This window comes from Hypomesus transpacificus, chromosome 5 (assembly GCF_021917145.1).
Source record: "Hypomesus transpacificus isolate Combined female chromosome 5, fHypTra1, whole genome shotgun sequence".
Lineage (NCBI taxonomy): Eukaryota > Metazoa > Chordata > Actinopteri > Osmeriformes > Osmeridae > Hypomesus > Hypomesus transpacificus.
This window is the reverse complement of record NC_061064.1, coordinates 5,590,803-5,611,716: the sequence shown is the minus strand read 5'-3', so window position 1 is coordinate 5,611,716 and position 20,914 is coordinate 5,590,803. Positions and strand designations below refer to the sequence as shown.

General features: G+C 44.5%; 1 protein-coding gene and 1 long non-coding RNA gene across 2 annotated transcripts; both read left to right on the top strand.

Annotated features, from left to right (window-relative positions):
- Window positions 1-346: 346 nt before the first annotated feature.
- LOC124467968 (ferroxidase HEPHL1-like) lies at window positions 347-12,607 on the top strand. The gene is made up of 20 exons (XM_047020501.1): window positions 347-714; window positions 2,511-2,755; window positions 4,335-4,547; window positions 4,838-5,047; window positions 5,345-5,599; window positions 6,398-6,572; window positions 6,819-6,958; window positions 7,120-7,251; window positions 7,480-7,685; window positions 7,790-7,934; window positions 8,169-8,381; window positions 9,184-9,406; window positions 9,672-9,811; window positions 9,934-10,059; window positions 10,443-10,549; window positions 10,680-10,926; window positions 11,093-11,232; window positions 11,896-12,049; window positions 12,149-12,163; window positions 12,336-12,607. The coding sequence occupies exons 1-20, from the start codon at window positions 548-550 to the stop codon at window positions 12,404-12,406; spliced, it is 3,324 nt and encodes a 1,107-aa protein (XP_046876457.1). The 5' UTR covers window positions 347-547; the 3' UTR covers window positions 12,407-12,607.
- A 1,620-nt stretch (window positions 12,608-14,227) lies between these two features.
- On the top strand, window positions 14,228-16,493 carry LOC124467969. Its single transcript, XR_006956130.1, has 3 exons — window positions 14,228-14,644; window positions 14,746-14,760; window positions 14,933-16,493. It is a non-coding gene; the product is annotated as an uncharacterized LOC124467969 (long non-coding RNA).
- Window positions 16,494-20,914: the final 4,421 nt, after the last annotated feature.

Below are 20,914 nucleotides of genomic sequence, written 5' to 3'. Positions count from 1 at the left end.
ACATATATTTCATATTTTAAATTGTTTTAATTGTTTAATGTAATTCTAAGAATTAGTTAGACTATTACGTTTTTACTTTTAATTTAAGATCCGTATATGTTTATTGCTGTACCTTCCTGCCACATTAAATTCCGTGTTTGTGTAAACCTACATGGCAAATAAACCAAATTCTGATACTGATGACTATTGCTATGATTAGTCAATTAGACTAGCCATAGGCCTACTACTACCTTCCTACATTCTGAAAAAATAAAAGGCACCTACAATCAATAACCTTACTATTTTGAATATTCAGTCCATTGCTGGAGTGGGTGGACCGGGTCTCAGTCCCCACGGCATGAAGCCAAACGGACGCAAAATGCTGAATAGAGCGACTGTTTCCTAAAGCGGAGTTTCGTAACTACTCAAATTCCCGGTGTAGACACGCATGCATGGAGTTAACGGAAGTTTAGTTTCTGTTCCTCCCAACAACAAAAAAACATAGGGTACATCAGATAGACTATAGTCTCACTCTACCACAACAGTAACCAACTACTCATCTGACTGGATGGCTGGGGTTCGGAGCATTTTCTCGGGTCTGGTACTCCTGTTCTCTGCCATAGCGCAGGCTGAATGCAGAGACAGAGTTTACTATATCGGGATTGTAGAGAGAAACTGGGATTACGCACCAAGTGGCAAAAATCTTATCAATGGAAAAAGCATCGCAGATGATGAGTAAGTTCTTTGACTGCATGTTTGCCTTCGTTTAATGTAAAAAACAAGACGTTGAAGTTACGTTGTTTAGATGTAGTAATTGCTATATAGCCTCCCAGGTTACCGCTACAGCAGGAAAAGAGCAAAGTTTTGCTTTGGTAAACTTTTGGAAAAAATCTGAAATTCTCTTGCGACATTTTGACTATAGCTACAGCCTATTATAGGCCTACACAGTATAAAATATATATTTTAATGCATGTATTTTTTATTGCCATCGCAGTTAAACAGTACTGAGAAAGCAGAGGTAGCCTACCCCCAAGTCTCTGCATAAACGTCATAGCTGTAAAAACAGCTGGAAATATAGCCTAATGATTTAACATCCATTCGAGATATCTGTAGAAGTTCAAATGATAGTATTCTGGAATGTCAAGTTCTGGCAAAACGAACTGCCTACTGCATGCATAATCTAGAACAATGGTGTTCAACCCTGGTCCTCGGGGTCTGCTGTCCTGTATGTTTTAGATCTTTCCCTGATCCAACATACCTGATTCAAATGAATGGGTCAAGCTCTGTGGAATCCTGATAACAACCTTAAATTGAAACAGATGTGCTGGAGCAGGGAAACATCTAAAACATACAGGACAGCAGACCCCGAGGACCAGGATTGAACATGATGCTATGTTCTCAAATTGAAAAAGTGTCACATAAAGAATCACAATAAATTAAGAATTAATCATTTTATCAGCATATACATTCAGATCTCTTTCTAATTGAGTGAAAAAAGCATGAAAAGTTATCACGTGAGTGACATCTATATAGGCCTACCTCAAATTCTGCTTCTATGGTCATGTGCAGTAGCCCACATTTGCAGGATTTGTGTGAATATTGACAGTTCTGACATCTCTCATCCATATTCATCATCATATATATGAAACGGCACGATTCTTAAGCTCTATATTGCCAACATCATATGTACTGAAAATGATGTTATTTATCATTACTAAAACTATGGTGGAGGCTAAAGTTCGAGAGGCAATCACAAAAGGATTTGCTGTTGTGCCATGCAACAAAATGTGAAATGTGACAGTTATTCAAATAACATAATTAAAATTTATGTTTTAAACATAAAAAATGTTATGTCAGTTATATCAACCATCCCAATAATCACAATCATCCCTGTTCAAGGCCTACCAGTACACCTAAATGGGTGGAGAAGAGCAGAGTGTAAAGGACAGACTCCCAGGACGAAGGGTTCATTTTCCAAATGTGGGTTTTATAATGTGTAGTCAGACATGCAGGAGTCATACACATATAATCAGAGCCAAAAAGAGACAACACTTCGGCCTGAGTAACTGGCTTAAGTAGCCTACACCTGAGTAATGGACCGGGGGGGTAGACTTATTACTTATTACTAATTAATAACGTGTGCAGCTGCGTGCGACGTGTGCGCCCTCTCAGTTCTGTGGCTGGGAGGCCTGATTGTGACACAGGGTGTTTCAGTCAGACATGATGACTCAGTCCTTATGTGTTAGATGGGCTGAATCATGAAGTTTGGGCAGTTCCCAGGTGGCCCCCTGGTGGCCATGGGCTCCCCTCACATTTAACTTAATTGCCTTGATCTGTTGAATGTATTTTCCCTTATTACCAGACCTGGTAAGGCAAGCTGTAAATTGGATATGGAATCTCACACAATCACAGTTCTTTAATGTCCTCCAAACCCCCCTCCCCTTAAAAAAATAAATAATCCTTTCTCTCCCTCTGTAACCTCCATTCATTTATTCTTTCTCCCACTCTGTCTGTCTGTCTGTCTCTGTCAGACATGCATCTGTGTTCCTGGAGAAAGGGCCCCATCGTATTGGCCGTGTGTATAAAAAGGCTCTGTACCGGCAGTACACAAATGCGTCGTACAGCCAAGAGACCCCCAGACCGGCTTGGCTGGGTTTCCTAGGACCCATTCTGAGGGCAGAGGTTGGTGACGTCATAGTGGTGCACCTGAAGAATTTTGCATCCAGGAACTATTCCATACACCCCCACGGAGTCTTCTACGAGAAGGACTCAGAGGGTATGATATTTCCTCTTCCACACCAACACAGGCCCGCATCTGTACAAACACGCACTTGCCTATTGTTATCTATCGCACTGACCATCTTCTCAAATGACTGTTAAAACAATATACACACTCGTTCCTACAGTGCATTTCCTGGCAAAGAGCAAATGATACTGCTTTATCTCCATCTTAGTTAGGTGTGCAATACATGACAGGAGTTTTGTCCGTCCTTTGACCCAAAAGAGACACCAAAATATTTATATGTCACTGCAGTGGATATAGTTTCCTCTTTTGTATACGTCTCCATGTCCGCAAACACACTGGCCTTTGCTGGTCTGTCTTCAGACATCCAATACGTCAGCACTGTTTAGTTCTTCCCAGACTTGTGGCCTCATTGGCTTAAGAATTGGTGCCCTTGTGCCAGTCAGCAACCAGACAGGAAGCCATTTAGATAACATTGATACCATCGACCCTTGTGGAACAGACTACAAGAAAGACAGTCAATGTACACGAGAGCAGGAGAAAAGAGGGAGAGCTCAAAAAGGCATTTTCTTACGATAGATTTACTACTGAAAACCATGTCCTGCCTGTCATCTGGACTACAATCGTTCTGGATAGTTTCTGGCTTATGTCTAGATATATTTTAAGATCCAGCAGGATATCCACCCTTAAAATCCTCCTTCTGTGAGCAATGAAAACAATGTTTTGGCTTTCAAGCCGTACTTAAAAGCAGGCCGCCTGCGTCTTCCCCAGTACGTGACAGTTGAAACAACATGCGCTGGGTATCTTTATGTACTTATGTACATCTTTCAAGCTGTGTCATGTGACTAGATAAGAACTCAAAGGTTGTTTCAGGACCTTCTGTGCTGTGAGGTCATTGGTCTATTTTATGAAGCACCCTTACACAATTGGATGTTGGAGATAAGGACCACGATGATACAGTTATTGACATCCATTAGTAATGAAAGATTTACTGAGTGAAGTGTTTTAGGAAGATGTCCAATAATATATATTTTAGTGTAGTATCTTGCCATTTCATGATGAACCAGAAGAGTGATAATCCTGGATAGGAAACTTATCACAACACTTCAACCTCGGCCCCTTGCTACTGTCTGAACGCCTGACCTGACAGTCCCTTATCTCAATCCATTGGTACTTATTCACCAGTCAACAAAATAGTTGTATTTTAAAGACATTTGACACTTTAAAGACACTTTTCAGGGATACTACAGTGGGTTCCAAAATGATTGGCACCCCTTGGCAAAGACGAGTAAAAAGCAAGTCACATGGTTTTGCTCAAAATAATTATTTCTGGATGACTTATTTTTCAAAAAATATTTTTCATTCAATTGAAGGTTGGATTGTACTAATTCTTTCCAATGTGATTAAGCTGAAAAAAGGTGACATTTTAAATCACACTTTACTAATCTTTGCCAAGGGGTGCCAATAATTCCGGAGTTGACTGTACACATGGACTAACAAGTTGATGTCTTCCCCTTTGTCTTCATGTCTTCCCCTTTACAGTAGTCTAGCTCCAATACCTCCATGGTTCTGTGTTTTTTACTGTAAAATATGCCACATGTTTGTCCACTAGGGGCGCTGTACCCAGACGGGACCTCCGGCAAGCTAAAGCATGATGACCACGTGCCACCAGGCAGCAATTACACCTACCGCTGGGAGGTGAGGCCAGAATATGCCCCTACGGAGGGGGACGCCAACTGCCTAACCTGGGTCTACCACTCCCACTTGGAGGCTCCCAGGGAGGTCTCCTCTGGACTCATAGGCGGACTGTTCACCTGCAAGAAAGGTGGGCTGTGTGTAGCGGTAGGGGAAAGGTACACAATACCGGACCTATGTCGGATGCATCCATTAGATGAATGAATTTGACAGCAATTAAGGGATGTTTGACATGCCTTACAGTCAGACACTCGCGGGACTGATTCTGTTTCATGATGTTGGGTAATAAGTCAAACATACCCAACTATGGGATTGCAGTTGCCTATCATTTTCCCCAGTTCCAGATGTTGAATCAGGTCATCACAATCTAAGATTTTAGAGCAACATTGTGGTTCTAAAAGTAGTTTTGTGTTTAACCAGGAATCCTGAGGGACAGTCCTGTATCTGGAGCTGCCCAGGCCAGGCCAGAACCAGAGCGCATAGATGTGGACCAGTTCCTGTTCCTGATGTTCACAGTGACGGATGAGTCCATGAGCTGGTACCAGGAGGAGAACATCCGTACCTTCTGCTCTGATCCAGATGGAGTTGACCGGGAAGACCCAGACTTCAAGGAGTCCAACTTGATGCATGGTGGGTCTTGTAGTCCTGTAGATGATGGTTTCTGTTGCCCAACTGAATGGGTTTATTCCAAGGGCCTTCCTTCTTTTTTCTCATCCACTCTTGATCAGTCAGTGGTGTAAAGTATCTGAATCAAAAAAGAAACCGAACAGCTTGTGACAGTACAGTGTGCTTTTGCTTTTTTTCTGTTTGTTTGTGACAGCAGTTGATAGTCACGTGGACAAGGCCCACCTTCACATTGTCACACGCCTAGCTTGACAAGCACCATGTGTGTTCTCTTCCTCTCTCCCCTTCTCTGCCCTCTGATAGCTATCAACGGGTACATGTACGGTAACCTGCCCGGCATTGAGCTGTGCCAGTTCCGTCGTGTGGCCGTGCACCTGTTTGGCATGGGGAACGAGGTGGACATTCACACCGCCTACTTCCAGGGCAGCACGCTTTTGGACCGCGGTCACCGCGGCGACACCGTCAGCCTGTTCCCAGCCACCTTTGTCACCACTGAGATGGTCCCCATGACGACGGGGAAGTGGTTGCTGAGCTGCCAAGTCAACGACCACCTGCAGGGTAGGAGCGCTGCCCCTTAACTTCTGACTGAGGAGAATGTGTCGTGGTTGCCAAAAAATCACAAAGTCTGGTCTCAACATCTCATATTCTGCTCCACACACGGATCCTTCTGGACTTTGCCAAGACAAGGCCCTGTATTTTTGACACGGGGTCCCATGGTTAGATAACAGCCAGTAGCAGCACATCTCCCTCTTTCAAAGGTTAAGCAGTGGCTCCATAGCTTTTACCTGACATGTCAAGACATGCCAGACCAAGATAATATGATGCCCTAGGTGATGTTTTGGATTGGCTATTCCCCATGTACCCTTAGAGTCCAGTGCAGGACGTTCTTTCAGACTACTACCCACGAGGTGAGAGAAGCAGACATCGACCAGCTGAATGATCAATAATGCTGAGTTTAGGAAATAACAACCATATTTCCTCCCCCTGGAATGCTGTGGTCGCTCTCTTACAAGTCATCATACGTTTGCCTGAATTTACACAGTCAACACACCTTGAAAAAAAGCACGTAATTAGACCAGAAGGAATTCAGGTCAGTGATTACTCCAAAAGGAGAAAGGGAAATCATTTGCTCTCCTCGGTGCTCTTATGTCCTCCTGTGACGCTTCCCTAGCCCTGTGACATCGACTGGGGCCCTGGTTCTGCTGAGCAAGCATTGGGTGATTAACCCTATAAGTGTTCCCTGCAGCTGTTAAATACAGGTTTTATAATAGCTCCTGTGTCATTGTTCCTGACCTCCCTCTGGGGTGTGTGTGTGTGCGCGTGTGTACTTGTGCGTGGTTGTGTTGTGTTGTCCAGCTGGGATGCAGGCCTTCTATCAGGTATCGTCCTGTGGAATGGGAGACAGGCCCCCAGGGGCTCCTCCCGGTGGCCAAGTGCGGAAATACTACCTGGCAGCCGAGCAGGTCAGGTGGGACTACGCTCCTTCAGGAATGGACAAGATAAACAACATATCACTCACAGAGGGTGAAAGGTAAATATAGGTTTTGAGGACAAGATACTGAGGCCGTTTATGAATGCAACCGTGCCCGTGAAATATCTTTAGGTTGTTCAGTAGTTCCAAGTGTGCCAAGTGCAATTGAGAGGGCAGGTACTATGTACCTTGGACTCCTTTTCCGCCTGGCCCGTCAACTCCGCCCTATTTCGCTGTAGTGAGACATTCCATCCAACAGACTTATCAAAGGGGTATAAAGAGACCTCTTTCCCTTCCCCCTCCCAGTCCGTCTGAAGTGTTTTTAGGCAGGACAGAAGGCAGGCTTGGGGGCAGGTACCAGAAGGTGGTGTACCGGGCCTACACAGACGCCACGTTCTCCACCAGGACGCCGGTGACGCCGGAGTCCCTTCATCACGGCCTGTTAGGTGAGCTGCTCCATCTCTCATCAGCCTCTCTTTCTACCTTTCCTGCCTTCTCTCCATATCTCTAGCTCTCTGCCTGTCTAGCTCTCTCTTCCTGACTTTCCTCCCTCTCTCTTTAAGAGTCAGTGTGTAACTACGGTGTGTGCTTGCTGTCCTGTACCCAGGGCCTGTGTTGAGGGCTGAGGTCGGGGACACCCTCCAGGTGACGTTCATGAACAAGGCAGACAGGAACTACAGTATCCAGCCTCACGGCCTGCAGTTTGAGAAACGCTTCCAGGGCACCAGCTACCAGGATGGTCCGAAACAAGCATTGTCTAACAGCACACACACACACACACTCACGCATATACATGTGCATACACACTCACACATATACATAGCACACTCTCACTTTCAGACACGCACACAAACACCTTCACACCACTCTGAAAACATATTTCTGTTCTATATTTCTGTTCTATATTTCTGTTCTTTAACCTATTAGTCATGAATCCGTCCTTGCTACTCCCGTGTGTGTCCATCAGGAGCTGAGAAACCCGGCTCCCAAGTCCCCCCAGGCCAGACCTTCACCTATAGCTGGCAGGTGTTGGAGGGTCCCTCGCCCTCAGACCCCCCCTGCATCCCCTACCTGTACTACTCTGCCTGTGACCCCATCCAGGACACCAACTCTGGCCTGGTAGGACCCCTGCTGGTGTGCAAGAAAGGAACTCTGGGAGGTTCAGGCATACAGGTACCACACCGGTCCACTATTTAGCCTTCCAAGATGGCCGAATTTACCTGCGGGAAGAGTATTTGTGTGTACTTGTTCCCAGTGTATGTGTGTGTGTTTGACAGAGAGGAGTAGATAAGGAGATGTTCCTGCTGTTTTCCATTATGGATGAGAACCTGAGCTGGTATCTCCAAGCGAACATTGATACTTACGGAACTAATGAGTCCAACCCAGAGGACGATAACTTTCTGGAAAGCAACAAGATGCATGGTACTGTTCCAACACAACTTGAGAGGGCTTTTGTGTGTGTGTGACAGCAGGATGGGCGGTTGGTCACGGTCCTCAGACAACCCCTACCAGGAATAAGATGAAGATTTGACGATTGCTGATTTTTTCAATCATATATTGACTGCGGCTGGTGTATTTTTGTCAGTGTTTCTGTTTTTATCTCGTTTTTGTTCTCAGTCACTGATATCCAACTCTGTTTATTTTTCTGCATCCCAGCAGTGAATGGGTTTGTGTACGGGAACCTTCCTGGCCTGGAGCTATGCTCCGGGGACAGGATTGTGTGGTACACCTTTGGTCTGGGAACCGAGACAGACATCCATGGGATTTACTTCCAGGGCAACACCTTCCAAAGGCAGGGCACAACCCGGGACACACTCAAACTGTTCCCTCACACTACGGCTACTGTGACTATGAATGCAAGGAGAGCTGGTCAGTCATTATTTGGTCTACACACACACACACGGACACACACGGACACACACACACACGCAGCAGCCCTTCACAGTCATTTCAGTCCCCAGACACAATCCACACTCGCATAGATAAACACAGGCCTTGCCAAACAGGGAATCCATCATAGATTGCTGTGACTGAAGGCATCCTGTTGGCCATGAACTGTCATCTGGCTTAAAAAACCTCTTCCTATTGTTGTTTAGACACGATTGTATGGTGTGAAAGTAGATGTCATACAGCTATGAAGAGTAAGAGTAAGAGTATTGTGTGTGAGAGTTTGGTCAGAACATACATTTCAAGGTCTTGACATCAGTACTTTACGTTCGAAATTGAAAGTATTTACTAATAGCTGACAATCAGGATAAACTGGCCCATGGACCATGACATCATCTTAACTTCTAAACACTTGAAAACCGGAAATGCGTGACTAAACTTTACAGTACATGGGTGGTTACAGGAATGCAAGCCAAAGCCAGAGATCCAAATAAACCTTGCTATACCCTTAAGTTAATTTATAGTCTCTGTGTAGACAGCTTTAACCTCAAGTCAAACTTTGTGGTCTCAACATAGACAAAAAAGACAATATCCACACAATGGCTTCTCCACTTCCAAAAACCACACACACTTCCAGCCTGTACTGCTGTGCCAACGAGCTCTCATCTAGGAGCATGTGACCAGGACCAGGGCGTGTGACCTTTGACCTCTGTCCTCTTACCATCTCTACTCCCCCCCCCCCCCCCCCCCCCCCCCCCCCCCCGCCCCAACCCGTTGTACCCAGGTGTGTATGAGGTGAACTGCAGGGTGATGGATCATTACATGGCTGGCATGAGACAGCAGTACTCTGTGGCGCAGTGCCCTGGGAGGAACTTCACACAGACCCTGGCAAACACACGTCCCTTGGCCGTGGTCCAGTTCTTCATCAGCGCCGAGGAGGTGGAGTGGGACTACTCACCTTCCCGTTCCTGGGAGCTGGAGAAACACCAAGCCACCCTGGACAACAGGTGGCTGTGTGTGTGTGTGTGTGTGTGTGAGAGAGAGTCACAAAGCAAGATTGTTTTAGTGTTTCATTGAAACTGTTGACCTTTATTAGAATTCTCAATCTTTCGCCTCAGTGACGTTGTCTGTCTGGAAGCTTTCTAGGACAATGGAAATGAGTCCAGCCAAGATGGCTATCAGTCTGGGAGGTGGCATTTTTAATATTCCAAGAAACGGTGTTTCTGTATTTTGTTACCAGTTTTTTTGTTGTTGTATATTTTATGTCCTTAGTCCAGGAAACATGTTTGTCGGCAAAGGTGAGCGGCAGATAGGCTCTCGCTATAAGAAAGCGGTTTACAGAGAGTACACTGATGCCACCTTCAGGACGCAGAGGAAACGACAGGCAGACCAGCAACACTTGGGAATCATAGGTAGGTTTGCTTCGAATCAACATGCGTTACCACCACTCATCCTATCTCATGACAATAACATATCATTGTAGAAGATGATCTTCTACGTTCTGTCAATCATTGTTTGTGTATCTGTCCCCCAGGCCCCATTATCAGGGCAGAAGTTGGGGAGCAGATTCTAATCACCTTCAGGAACAATGCCAGTCGGCCCTACTCTATCTATGCCCATGGTATTGAGACCAGCGACACGCGCACTCCTGTTGAACCAGGTGAGAGAGGGGAGACACAGGAATCGAGGGATGCATTAAAGGACTTCTTTATACTCTGGTGTGTGCGTTTCTTATCCCACAATTTCCATGAAAGTCTCTGCGTGTCTTAGTGTGCGTTATCTTTCGTCTGAGAACTTTTTCTGCTTTTGTATGAGGTAATAAACATTCTAAACAACATCTCTAAATAATATAACATTCCTCATATAATAATGGGAAAACGTGTCCAAACTTTTGATTGGTACTGTATATTTGATCATCTATCTATCTATCTACTGTATCTGTCTATATTATCTATCTTATCTATCTATCTATCTATCTATCTATCTATTAATCTAATCTATCTGGGGAGTGTAATGCTTGACTATGTGTGTGTCTCTTGTCAGGCTTTATGACAGAGTTCCGGTGGGATGTCCCTGAGGGGTCCGGCCCAGGGCTCTCTGACCCCAACTGCATCTCTTACGTCTACTACTCCCCTGTGGATTTCATCAAGGTAAACACACACACACACATACACACACCAAGTATTTAATGTAAGGGCTTTTATATAATCACAGTTTTCACTTCAAGTTATGCCACTAATGTGTGTGTGTGTGTATATCTATGTATGTGTGTGTGTGCAGGACCTGTACAGTGGTCTGCTGGGGCCCTTGGTGGTGTGCAGAAAGGGGACTCTGAGTGGGCTGGGGGCCGGGGGAGGAGGAGGGGACAGGCGGAGGACGGATGCCCAGCGGGAATTCGCTCTGCTCTTCCTGGTGTTCAACGAGAACCAGTCGTGGTACCTGAAGGACAACATCAGGACCTACCTCAACACCAACCCTGACAACTTCACCTCGGACGACAGCTTTGTGGAGAGCAATATGATGCATGGTGGGAGATGGAGAGAGAGGGATGGATGGATGTGTGTATGTATGCATGTATATATAGATGGAGGATTGAATGGATGGATAGACAATGTGAGTTTTTTTATCATGTATTGTAGCTCTTCATGATTGATCATTACTGTTTGTATGCATGGTGTGTGTGTGTGTGGTAGGTATAAACGGTCAAGTGTACGGTAACCTGAAAGGCTTGGCCATGACCAGGGGGGAGTTGGTAGACTGGTACCTTCTGGGCATGGGGAATGAGATGGACATTCATACGGTTCACTTCCACGCCGAGACCTTCACATACAAGGTACACCGTCATCATCATCATCATCATCCTTCTCCTCAGCTTCCACTGTCATTATAATCATTTCCATCTCCATAACTGTGGCTATCATGATCCACGTTCGTCATTCTAACCGTCATCATGAGCCCTAACTCACACGATCATACCCAATACCATCATCGCAACCATGCCAAAAATGCCATTTAACAGTGAAATACACTGTAATGGAAAAATGTACACATGACTAAGTTTTTCATGAACAACTTATTCATGAACCATGTAACGTGGTTCAGGGCACTCCTAGGGTGTTTCTCTCAGAGCAGGACACTTGCAGGACGGTGGCATTTAGATGATGTGTCCATCCCACAGAAGGGACGTGCACTTTCCTAGACTACAGTTCCCATCATCTTAACCCTCTTCCTTCATGGATAGAACACTGAAGGAGCATGAAGTCAGCCCTTTAAGGCACAGAGCTTCATGGTTTGATTAGGTCTGTCTAACCCCCCCTACTGTGTTCCTTCCTTTCCTCCCTCCCTCCATCCTGGTATTTTTCTCTCTTGTTGCTCTTCTCTCTGTTCTTCTCTTGTGTGCGTGCATGTGTCGATGTCTGTGTGTGTGCATGCATCTGTCCGCATACGTGCGTGTATGCGTGTCTTTGTGTGTCTTTTGTTTGTGTGTGTGTGTCAGACGGACCACGTCCACCGTGCAGACGTGTTTGACCTGTTCCCAGGAACGTTCCAGACCATCGAGATGGTAGCCGGTAACCCTGGAACGTGGCTGCTACACTGTCACGTTTCAAATCATATCCACGCTGGCATGGAGACCACCTTTACTATCAGAGGTGTGTGTGTGTGTGTATGTGTGTGTGTGTGTCACTCGGCTTGTTTGTTATAACTCACTAGCCTCCTCTAATGCCTAACTTATTTTTTCTTTCTTCCAGCAAACTCCTCTCAAGGTTAGATTTTTTGTTTGTATCAATAAAGGTTTTATTGAATAAACATGAAGTTTATGCGGAATAATGATAAAGTCAAAGTTTATCATGTTAAATTATCACTGATAAAAACTTGTAATTAATCTGAACTGACTCTACTTTCTTCATTTCTTCATTCCTTCCCTTCTCCACACAGGGTGCTTTAGTTCCATAGCTACGTTGCTTTTGTGCCTAGCACTGGGACTGGTTGGGACTGTGTTGTACTAGCCACTTGGAACTTTAGTGTTTGTCTGTGTGTTGAAATTAGCACTGTACAAGGGTGACAACTTTGAATGTACAGTGCCTATAGCATCTCTAACCCCATTTTCAAAAAGTTTCATTGCCTGAAATAAAAGTTGTTATTATTATTAGTATTACTACAATAGAAGTAGTAGCACAAGTTAAGTCATTAAAAAGATCCAATTTTAAGTGCAACCAATTACCTTTAAAATCACACACACCTGTGTTACATAGATTTCAGGATCAATTCTGCAGTTTCTGAGCAGGGTAGTGCATTTTAATGGATACATTCAACCATGAGCACCATGAAATGTTCAAGAGAACAATGTTGTGGACAAGTTCCTATCAGCAGATAGGTATGAAAAACAAAGCATGGTCAAGAAAACCTTTGTAAATCAGGCTGTCTCCCTAAATGGGTTGACCGAGAAAGAATGAGACTGATTTGATCAAAGACAAGGCCATTGGAAACTAGGTAACAACAAAAAAAGCTACAAGTTTCTATGGCCAGAACGGTGAATGTGTGCACAGCACACATATCTAGCCTCTAAGGTGTTGTGAAATGACAGAAGTCATCACTCAAGATTCAGCCCATCAGACTCACAGCTGTAATTGCTGCCATCACGCATTAACTCGGGCGTTTGGAGACAAATTTGAATAGGCCTACCACTTTTGTATTTTGAATATGTCATTTGTATAGCGTGGAGTATGCTGTGTGAATACAACAAAAATGTTGGAAGTCAACAAAATGCTAGAATGTTCAAGAGGGCACGTTCTATAGGCACTGTACATCTTATTCGATTGCATACTACTGTATTTGTTTGTGTAGCAAGCAAGCATATATAATCAACACTGTCAAACCAATCAATTCTTACAATTATACAATATTGTAGAATGGTGAGTGAAGATACATAAATGTTGGAATGCTGCTTTAGGATTGGAACTATTGTTCTTCGAATCTTTATCAATTTCATTTTTTAATTCTATTTTTCCGTAGCACCTTTCAGTGCCTTTTCAAATTTTCAGCCATTAAAACCGTTCAGCTATCAAAAAAATCAGCAGTTTCAGGGGTCACCAGCTGTGACCTCTAAGCCTTCTACCTCTTATGCTTGAATTAATATAAATCAATATTCATAATATTTTCAAATCCTCTTAAACTTCAACTTTCAAATCCTTCTTCTTCCTCAATCTTTCAGGTACAGCCAACATTTAAAATGTTGACAAAACCCCAAACTATTTTTAAAAAATCACCTTTGATATCTGGTCAACTTTTTTCAATATTTTAAAATTTATTTCAGCTTTCAGCTTTCAGCATTCCAACGCATGCAGGAAATGCACTTTCTAGTTAAGTTCATTATTCAATCAATTCAGTTGTGAAGAATGTACATGGATGCACATTCTGACAGTGTTTCACATGATTCCTAGGCTTAAGCTGTATGCGTATTTTATATGGTCATTTCTAAAGTGCAATAAAATTACTTGTTCATCACTTGTCTGTGAGTCGGTCATTATGGCGCGCAGCCTTGGGTGCTCCTCACTGTTCACACAACTTACTCAACCTTGTGGTGGCGCTAAAGTTTCACAGCAATTGAAGGTTCCTTGCAGTTTGTTATAACAGTTCAAATCGTTCGGAGATAAATCCAATTTGTTCCAAGTTTCCGCAGCAGGCTACTTAATCCAACTATATTTTACTACAAAATAACCCAAATACATTCGCCTGTTGCTGTTGCTGTCCTTTGTTAAAGAAGTGAACACAGAAGGGACGTGCACTTTCCTAGACTACAGTTCCCATCATGTTAACCCTCTTCCTTCATGGATAGAACACTGAAGGAGCATGAAGTCAGCCCTTTAAGGCACAGAGCTTCATGGTTTGATTAGGTCTGTCTAACCCCCCCTACTGTGTTCCTTCCTTTCCTCCCTCCCTCCATCCTGGTATTTTTCTCTCTTGTTGCTCTTCTCTCTGTTCTTCTCTTGTGTGCGTGCATGTGTCGATGTCTGTGTGTGTGCATGCATCTGTCCGCATACGTGCGTGTATGCGTGTCTTTGTGTGTCTTTTGTTTGTGTGTGTGTGTCAGACGGACCACGTCCACCGTGCAGACGTGTTTGACCTGTTCCCAGGAACGTTCCAGACCATCGAGATGGTAGCCGGTAACCCTGGAACGTGGCTGCTACACTGTCACGTTTCAAATCATATCCACGCTGGCATGGAGACCACCTTTACTATCAGAGGTGTGTGTGTGTGTGTGTATGTGTGTGTGTGTGTCACTCGGCTTGTTTGTTATAACTCACTAGCCTCCTCTAATGCCTAACTTATTTTTTCTTTCTTCCAGCAAACTCCTCTCAAGGTTAGATTTTTTGTTTGTATCAATAAAGGTTTTATTGAATAAACATGAAGTTTATGCGGAATAATGATAAAGTCAAAGTTTATCATGTTAAATTATCACTGATAAAAACTTGTAATTAATCTGAACTGACTCTACTTTCTTCATTTCTTCATTCCTTCCCTTCTCCACACAGGGTGCTTTAGTTCCATAGCTACGTTGCTTTTGTGCCTAGCACTGGGACTGGTTGGGACTGTGTTGTACTAGCCACTTGGAACTTTAGTGTTTGTCTGTGTGTTGAAATTAGCACTGTACAAGGGTGACAACTTTGAATGTACAGTGCCTATAGCATCTCTAACCCCATTTTCAAAAAGTTTCATTGCCTGAAATAAAAGTTGTTATTATTATTAGTATTACTACAATAGAAGTAGTAGCACAAGTTAAGTCATTAAAAAGATCCAATTTTAAGTGCAACCAATTACCTTTAAAATCACACACACCTGTGTTACATAGATTTCAGGATCAATTCTGCAGTTTCTGAGCAGGGTAGTGCATTTTAATGGATACATTCAACCATGAGCACCATGAAATGTTCAAGAGAACAATGTTGTGGACAAGTTCCTATCAGCAGATAGGTATGAAAAACAAAGCATGGTCAAGAAAACCTTTGTAAATCAGGCTGTCTCCCTAAATGGGTTGACCGAGAAAGAATGAGACTGATTTGATCAAAGACAAGGCCATTGGAAACTAGGTAACAACAAAAAAGCTACAAGTTTCTATGGCCAGAACGGTGAATGTGTGCACAGCACACATATCTAGCCTCTAAGGTGTTGTGAAATGACAGAAGTCATCACTCAAGATTCAGCCCATCAGACTCACAGCTGTAATTGCTGCCATCACGCATTAACTCGGGCGTTTGGAGACAAATTTGAATAGGCCTACCACTTTTGTATTTTGAATATGTCATTTGTATAGCGTGGAGTATGCTGTGTGAATACAACAAAAATGTTGGAAGTCAACAAAATGCTAGAATGTTCAAGAGGGCACGTTCTATAGGCACTGTACATCTTATTCGATTGCATACTACTGTATTTGTTTGTGTAGCAAGCAAGCATATATAATCAACACTGTCAAACCAATCAATTCTTACAATTATACAATATTGTAGAATGGTGAGTGAAGATACATAAATGTTGGAATGCTGCTTTAGGATTGGAACTATTGTTCTTCGAATCTTTATCAATTTCATTTTTTAATTCTATTTTTCCGTAGCACCTTTCAGTGCCTTTTCAAATTTTCAGCCATTAAAACCGTTCAGCTATCAAAAAAATCAGCAGTTTCAGGGGTCACCAGCTGTGACCTCTAAGCCTTCTACCTCTTATGCTTGAATTAATATAAATCAATATTCATAATATTTTCAAATCCTCTTAAACTTCAACTTTCAAATCCTTCTTCTTCCTCAATCTTTCAGGTACAGCCAACATTTAAAATGTTGACAAAACCCCAAACTATTTTTAAAAAATCACCTTTGATATCTGGTCAACTTTTTTCAATATTTTAAAATTTATTTCAGCTTTCAGCTTTCAGCATTCCAACGCATGCAGGAAATGCACTTTCTAGTTAAGTTCATTATTCAATCAATTCAGTTGTGAAGAATGTACATGGATGCACATTCTGACAGTGTTTCACATGATTCCTAGGCTTAAGCTGTATGCGTATTTTATATGGTCATTTCTAAAGTGCAATAAAATTACTTGTTCATCACTTGTCTGTGAGTCGGTCATTATGGCGCGCAGCCTTGGGTGCTCCTCACTGTTCACACAACTTACTCAACCTTGTGGTGGCGCTAAAGTTTCACAGCAATTGAAGGTTCCTTGCAGTTTGTTATAACAGTTCAAATCGTTCGGAGATAAATCCAATTTGTTCCAAGTTTCCGCAGCAGGCTACTTAATCCAACTATATTTTACTACAAAATAACCCAAATACATTCGCCTGTTGCTGTTGCTGTCCTTTGTTAAAGAAGTGAAGCCGCCGTGATTTATAAAGATTAAGCTACAGTGTTAATCATCAGTGATTAAAGCCATGATCAAAAGATCCATTTAAAAACTAAAGATGTGGACTGTTCTTTTGTCGAACATTAATCAGTAAGTGTTAACTGCATTATTCTGAAATAGGCCATACAGCTCGCTTCCCTCCACAGCTTTGAGAACTTCCAAACCCCGGGAGAATAATATAGCTCCAATGAGCCAGGAAGAGTTTAATATGAGAAATATTTGCCATCTATTTATGATTAGCCTATGGTATTATTTATGAATATTTATGATTCGTTTATTGTCACCTGCCAGCCTGGTAGTAGTGTATGTGCGCGTGCAGCCACCCACTTGTTAAAAACACTCTGATGATGGCATGCACAAGCTGACCGTGAGCTCCAAGTCTCACGGGAGTAATGACCTAATAACAGGTGGCTCTCGCACGTTCACGGCATTTGGCATTACCATGGCGACCGTCTAGTGTCCCTCGGTCACTGTCTGTTATAGCCGGTACGCACACCGGCGAGAACGACGTTCACCTGCACGTGCAGAGGTAGCGCGCACTTGAGAAAAATAGCAGATTGAGACTCCTATAGCCTCAACAAAGAACTAGTTCAATCTACACGTGTCAAAGGCGCTACTAGACTATATGCAGACATTGGATTAGACTGTGGATGCTCAATAGTTTAGATGTCTCAACCAAGCTGTTTGTGTTGCACCAGATGTTGACCATTTGGAGTACAGCTTATCTTATCATATTCGAAACAAACAAAATTGTCTGCGAACCGAGACTGACATTAATGTGGCCGTGGGGCTCTGTGGGGCCCTAGCACATCGAGACCTAAATCTCATAAAAGTCTCCGCAATGAAACCGTATCCAAACATTCAAACCCGCAAACAACATTTTGTTGCTGACAATCAGAGTACACTGGTAATCATAGACATTCCCCTCACATCTCCGTTTCTGAGTTGATCAACTGCTCATTATGACTCGCAATATTTGTTTTAGATTAATCTTGAATACAAAACGTCCGGTGGAAGTGACTTTATCTTGTGGCCGTTATGTTCCCTAAATAGTTCAACAGGTAGGCTAATGCTGAGGAATGGGAAACAGGGAGAAGAGAAGGAGTGAGAGGAGGCCAGAAGCGGTTTCAGCTGGAGTGTGCGCTTGGGTCCCCGGGGGCGCGTTTGACTGCCCACAAACGAGTTGGAGTGAGTGTTGATTGGTCGTAGCAAGTTCCAGGACACTGAAGAGCCAATAGGCAAATAGGAATATTCCATGAGCTAGGAATCGGTCTGTATAAAATTACGCTCAACTGCCTCTGAGTATTGATGCAAAGCGGGCAGTTTCAAGTGATGTCGCTCTAGACAAATCTCGAAAGGGAAAGAACCTCAACCGTCGATGTTCGTCTTCAATTTCACAGGTAGGCTTTTAACACTATTACATTGCTTTAACAACTGACGTTTGTCTGATAGGTATTAAAGCGATGTTTTCTTTCTATAAAATCTCCATAGGGTATTAATGATAGTTTTCAAAAACCTGTTATGAATGAATGAAACTTTGTAGTTAGAGTTCAGCCCATGGACTTTTTTCAAGTCCCCGAATGGTGATTGGAGGAGTCAATAGAGCGGTCAATGTTATAGTATGATAGATGTGTGTGTCCGGAGTCTGTGTGTGAGAAACAGACACAGCAGTTGACTGTGAGCGTTTGCCTCTAGATGCGCTATTATGTTTCCCGGGTAATTGCAGGAAAAACTTGCGGTTCAGTGGGTCTGTGTGAAAGACAGAGGCCTTGTGTGGAGGGTAGATGAGAAGGACCGGCCGGTCACTCCGACTTGAACCAGTTTACAAGACGCACGGTTGCCTCTTCAGCAATTAGTTTATGGGTTTATAGGCTATGACATAACCGTGGAAAATACACTTCAAAAACGTTAATATATGACTAGGAGCTCGCTATTCTGCTCGTGATGCCATGTCTAGTTTAAATGGTCCGATTGTCTCTAATGACAATAGGGTAATGGTCTGTGAGAGTTGGGGCACCAATCATAAAACAACAAGACAGACACAGGCCATCTGTCAAAGGTCTATAAAATACCCGGTCATTTAGATGTTCTGCACTGGTCTTTTAAATACCTTCCCAGTGAACAACCCACTCTTCTCCCCCATTTCTCTGTCTATGTTGCTGTCCCTCCACAGGTCGGTGAAATATCTCAAGACTCCCTCGACGGAAAAAGACGCGTTCAGCACTTTCGTCTCGCCGCTGCTCACTCCACCCGGCACCCCCTCTCAGCCTACCTCTGCCCCCCACCCCCCCACCTCCAGCCCTCTCATCTCCTGCACCCACCCCGCAAGCACCCCTCTGCTGCCGCTCCCGAGCTGCAACCATGGCTCCTACCCTGACCACGGCCTTCGCCAGGCGCTGGTGGATGGCGGTGACGGCCATCATAGAGAACCTACTCTTCTCGGCTGTGCTGCTGGGCTGGGGCTCCCTGCTCATCATGCTCAAGTCCGAGGGCTTCTACTCCTACATGTGCACCGAGGAAGGTAAGACCTCAACCGCCGCGGCTACTCGATACTGCAGCAAGTGGAACCGCTTTAGACCGAGGAGACTCACGGTGTAGCTTCGGGTGGGGGGGTGGGGTGTAGACAGCCGTAGATGGCGGAGAACTTTTCGGTCGGGGGTTGAGGGGGCTGTGTCCACTGACCCCTCCTTGAATGTATCAGGGCCCAACAATGTGATGGACTGGGGAGGGGGGGTGGGGGCGGGGGGGAGGGGGGGGAGTTGTGTGGGGAAGTGTGTGTGAGGGAGAGAGGAGTGGTAGGTACGGAACAAAGAAGAGGAGGGACTAAGGACAGCCTCAGACTGGGTTCTCACAGGGATGCCTGGGGTGCTTTGTCTCTCGACGACCGGAGGCCCGTCCGGGTCCCCCCGTAACTGTACCCCGGCTTTCAACCCCTCGCCCTTTCTCTGGGGAAGAATAGCAGCCTGCCCGAGCCGCTCTCTGGAGGCCTCACTAGAACATGAAGGAATGACCCACAGGAGGGTAAATTAGACCAGCTAAATCACCTCAGGGGTGTTTGTGTGCTTCATTCTGGCAGAGTGAGGGATGGAGAGAGAGGGAGAGAAAGAGGGAGAGAGAGAGGGGGCTAGAAAACACAAGGTTCGACATGTGAAGCTCCTACTGTATGGGATTTTTCCACAGGCCTGGTTACCCAACCTTCCAACCTTAGCACTAATTGAATGGATTTCCCACTCCGCCAGATAGGAGGTAACTTTCCACTCCACAGACAGGGAACTGATCGAACGACTGTTGGGTTCATAGATAAGATACATTAATTGATGAGCTATTGGTTTTCTGAAGGGTGGGGGTTGGGGGGGGGGTTGTTATTGTCTGTCTGAGCACTTTGAGACTTCCAACCACTCTCCCCTTATCACCACCCCGTCCTTCCTCCCTGTATCTCTCTCTCTCTTTCTCTCTTTCCCCCTCTTCTTCTCTTCCTTCCCTGGCTTTGTTCCGCTAATGGTAAGAACCCACTTCAGCACAAAGGTGGGACTGATATGCACAAAGGCCCTAGTCAGAACAGGTCAAGAGAGTGTGTGCGTGTTTTAGAGAGAGAGAGAGAGAGAGAGAGGACGAGGGAATGAAACAAGACAATAAAGACAAGAAAGTTGGGCATATTCTTTCTCCTCCCTAAGTGGGGTTTGGAAGGTGCCCAGAGTTCCAGCTGAGGTCTCTGTATGCAGACACTGAGTTCACCAGACAGTGCTCTCTCACCAGACAGCGCTCTCTCACCAGACAGTGCTCTCTCACCAGACAGTGCTCTCTCACCAGACAGTGCTCTCTCACCAGACAGTGCTCTCTCACCAGACAGTGCTCTCTCACCAGACAGTGCTCTCTCACCAGACAGTGCTCTCTCACCAGACAGTGCTCTCTCACCAGACAGTGCTCTCTCACCAGACAGTGCTCTCCCACCAGACAGTGCTCTCACACCAGACAGTGCTCTCGCACCAGACAGTGCTCTCTCACCAGACAGTGCTCTCTCACCAGACAGTGCTCTCCCACCAGACAGTGCTCTCGCACCAGACAGTGCTCTCCCACCAGACAATGCTCTCGCACCAGAGAGTGCTCTCTCACCAGACAGCGCT

Bases quoted from the DNA above. Each gene is read 5' to 3' on its own strand.
- LOC124467968 (XM_047020501.1), top strand. From the start codon at position 548: ATGGCTGGGGTTCGGAGCATTTTCTCGGGTCTGGTACTCCTGTTCTCT. The intron at 5,048-5,344 runs GTGGGTCTTGTA...GCCCTCTGATAG, and splicing joins GGAGTCCAACTTGATGCATG to CTATCAACGGGTACATGTAC. The intron at 9,812-9,933 runs GTAGGTTTGCTT...TCTGTCCCCCAG, and splicing joins GCAACACTTGGGAATCATAG to GCCCCATTATCAGGGCAGAA.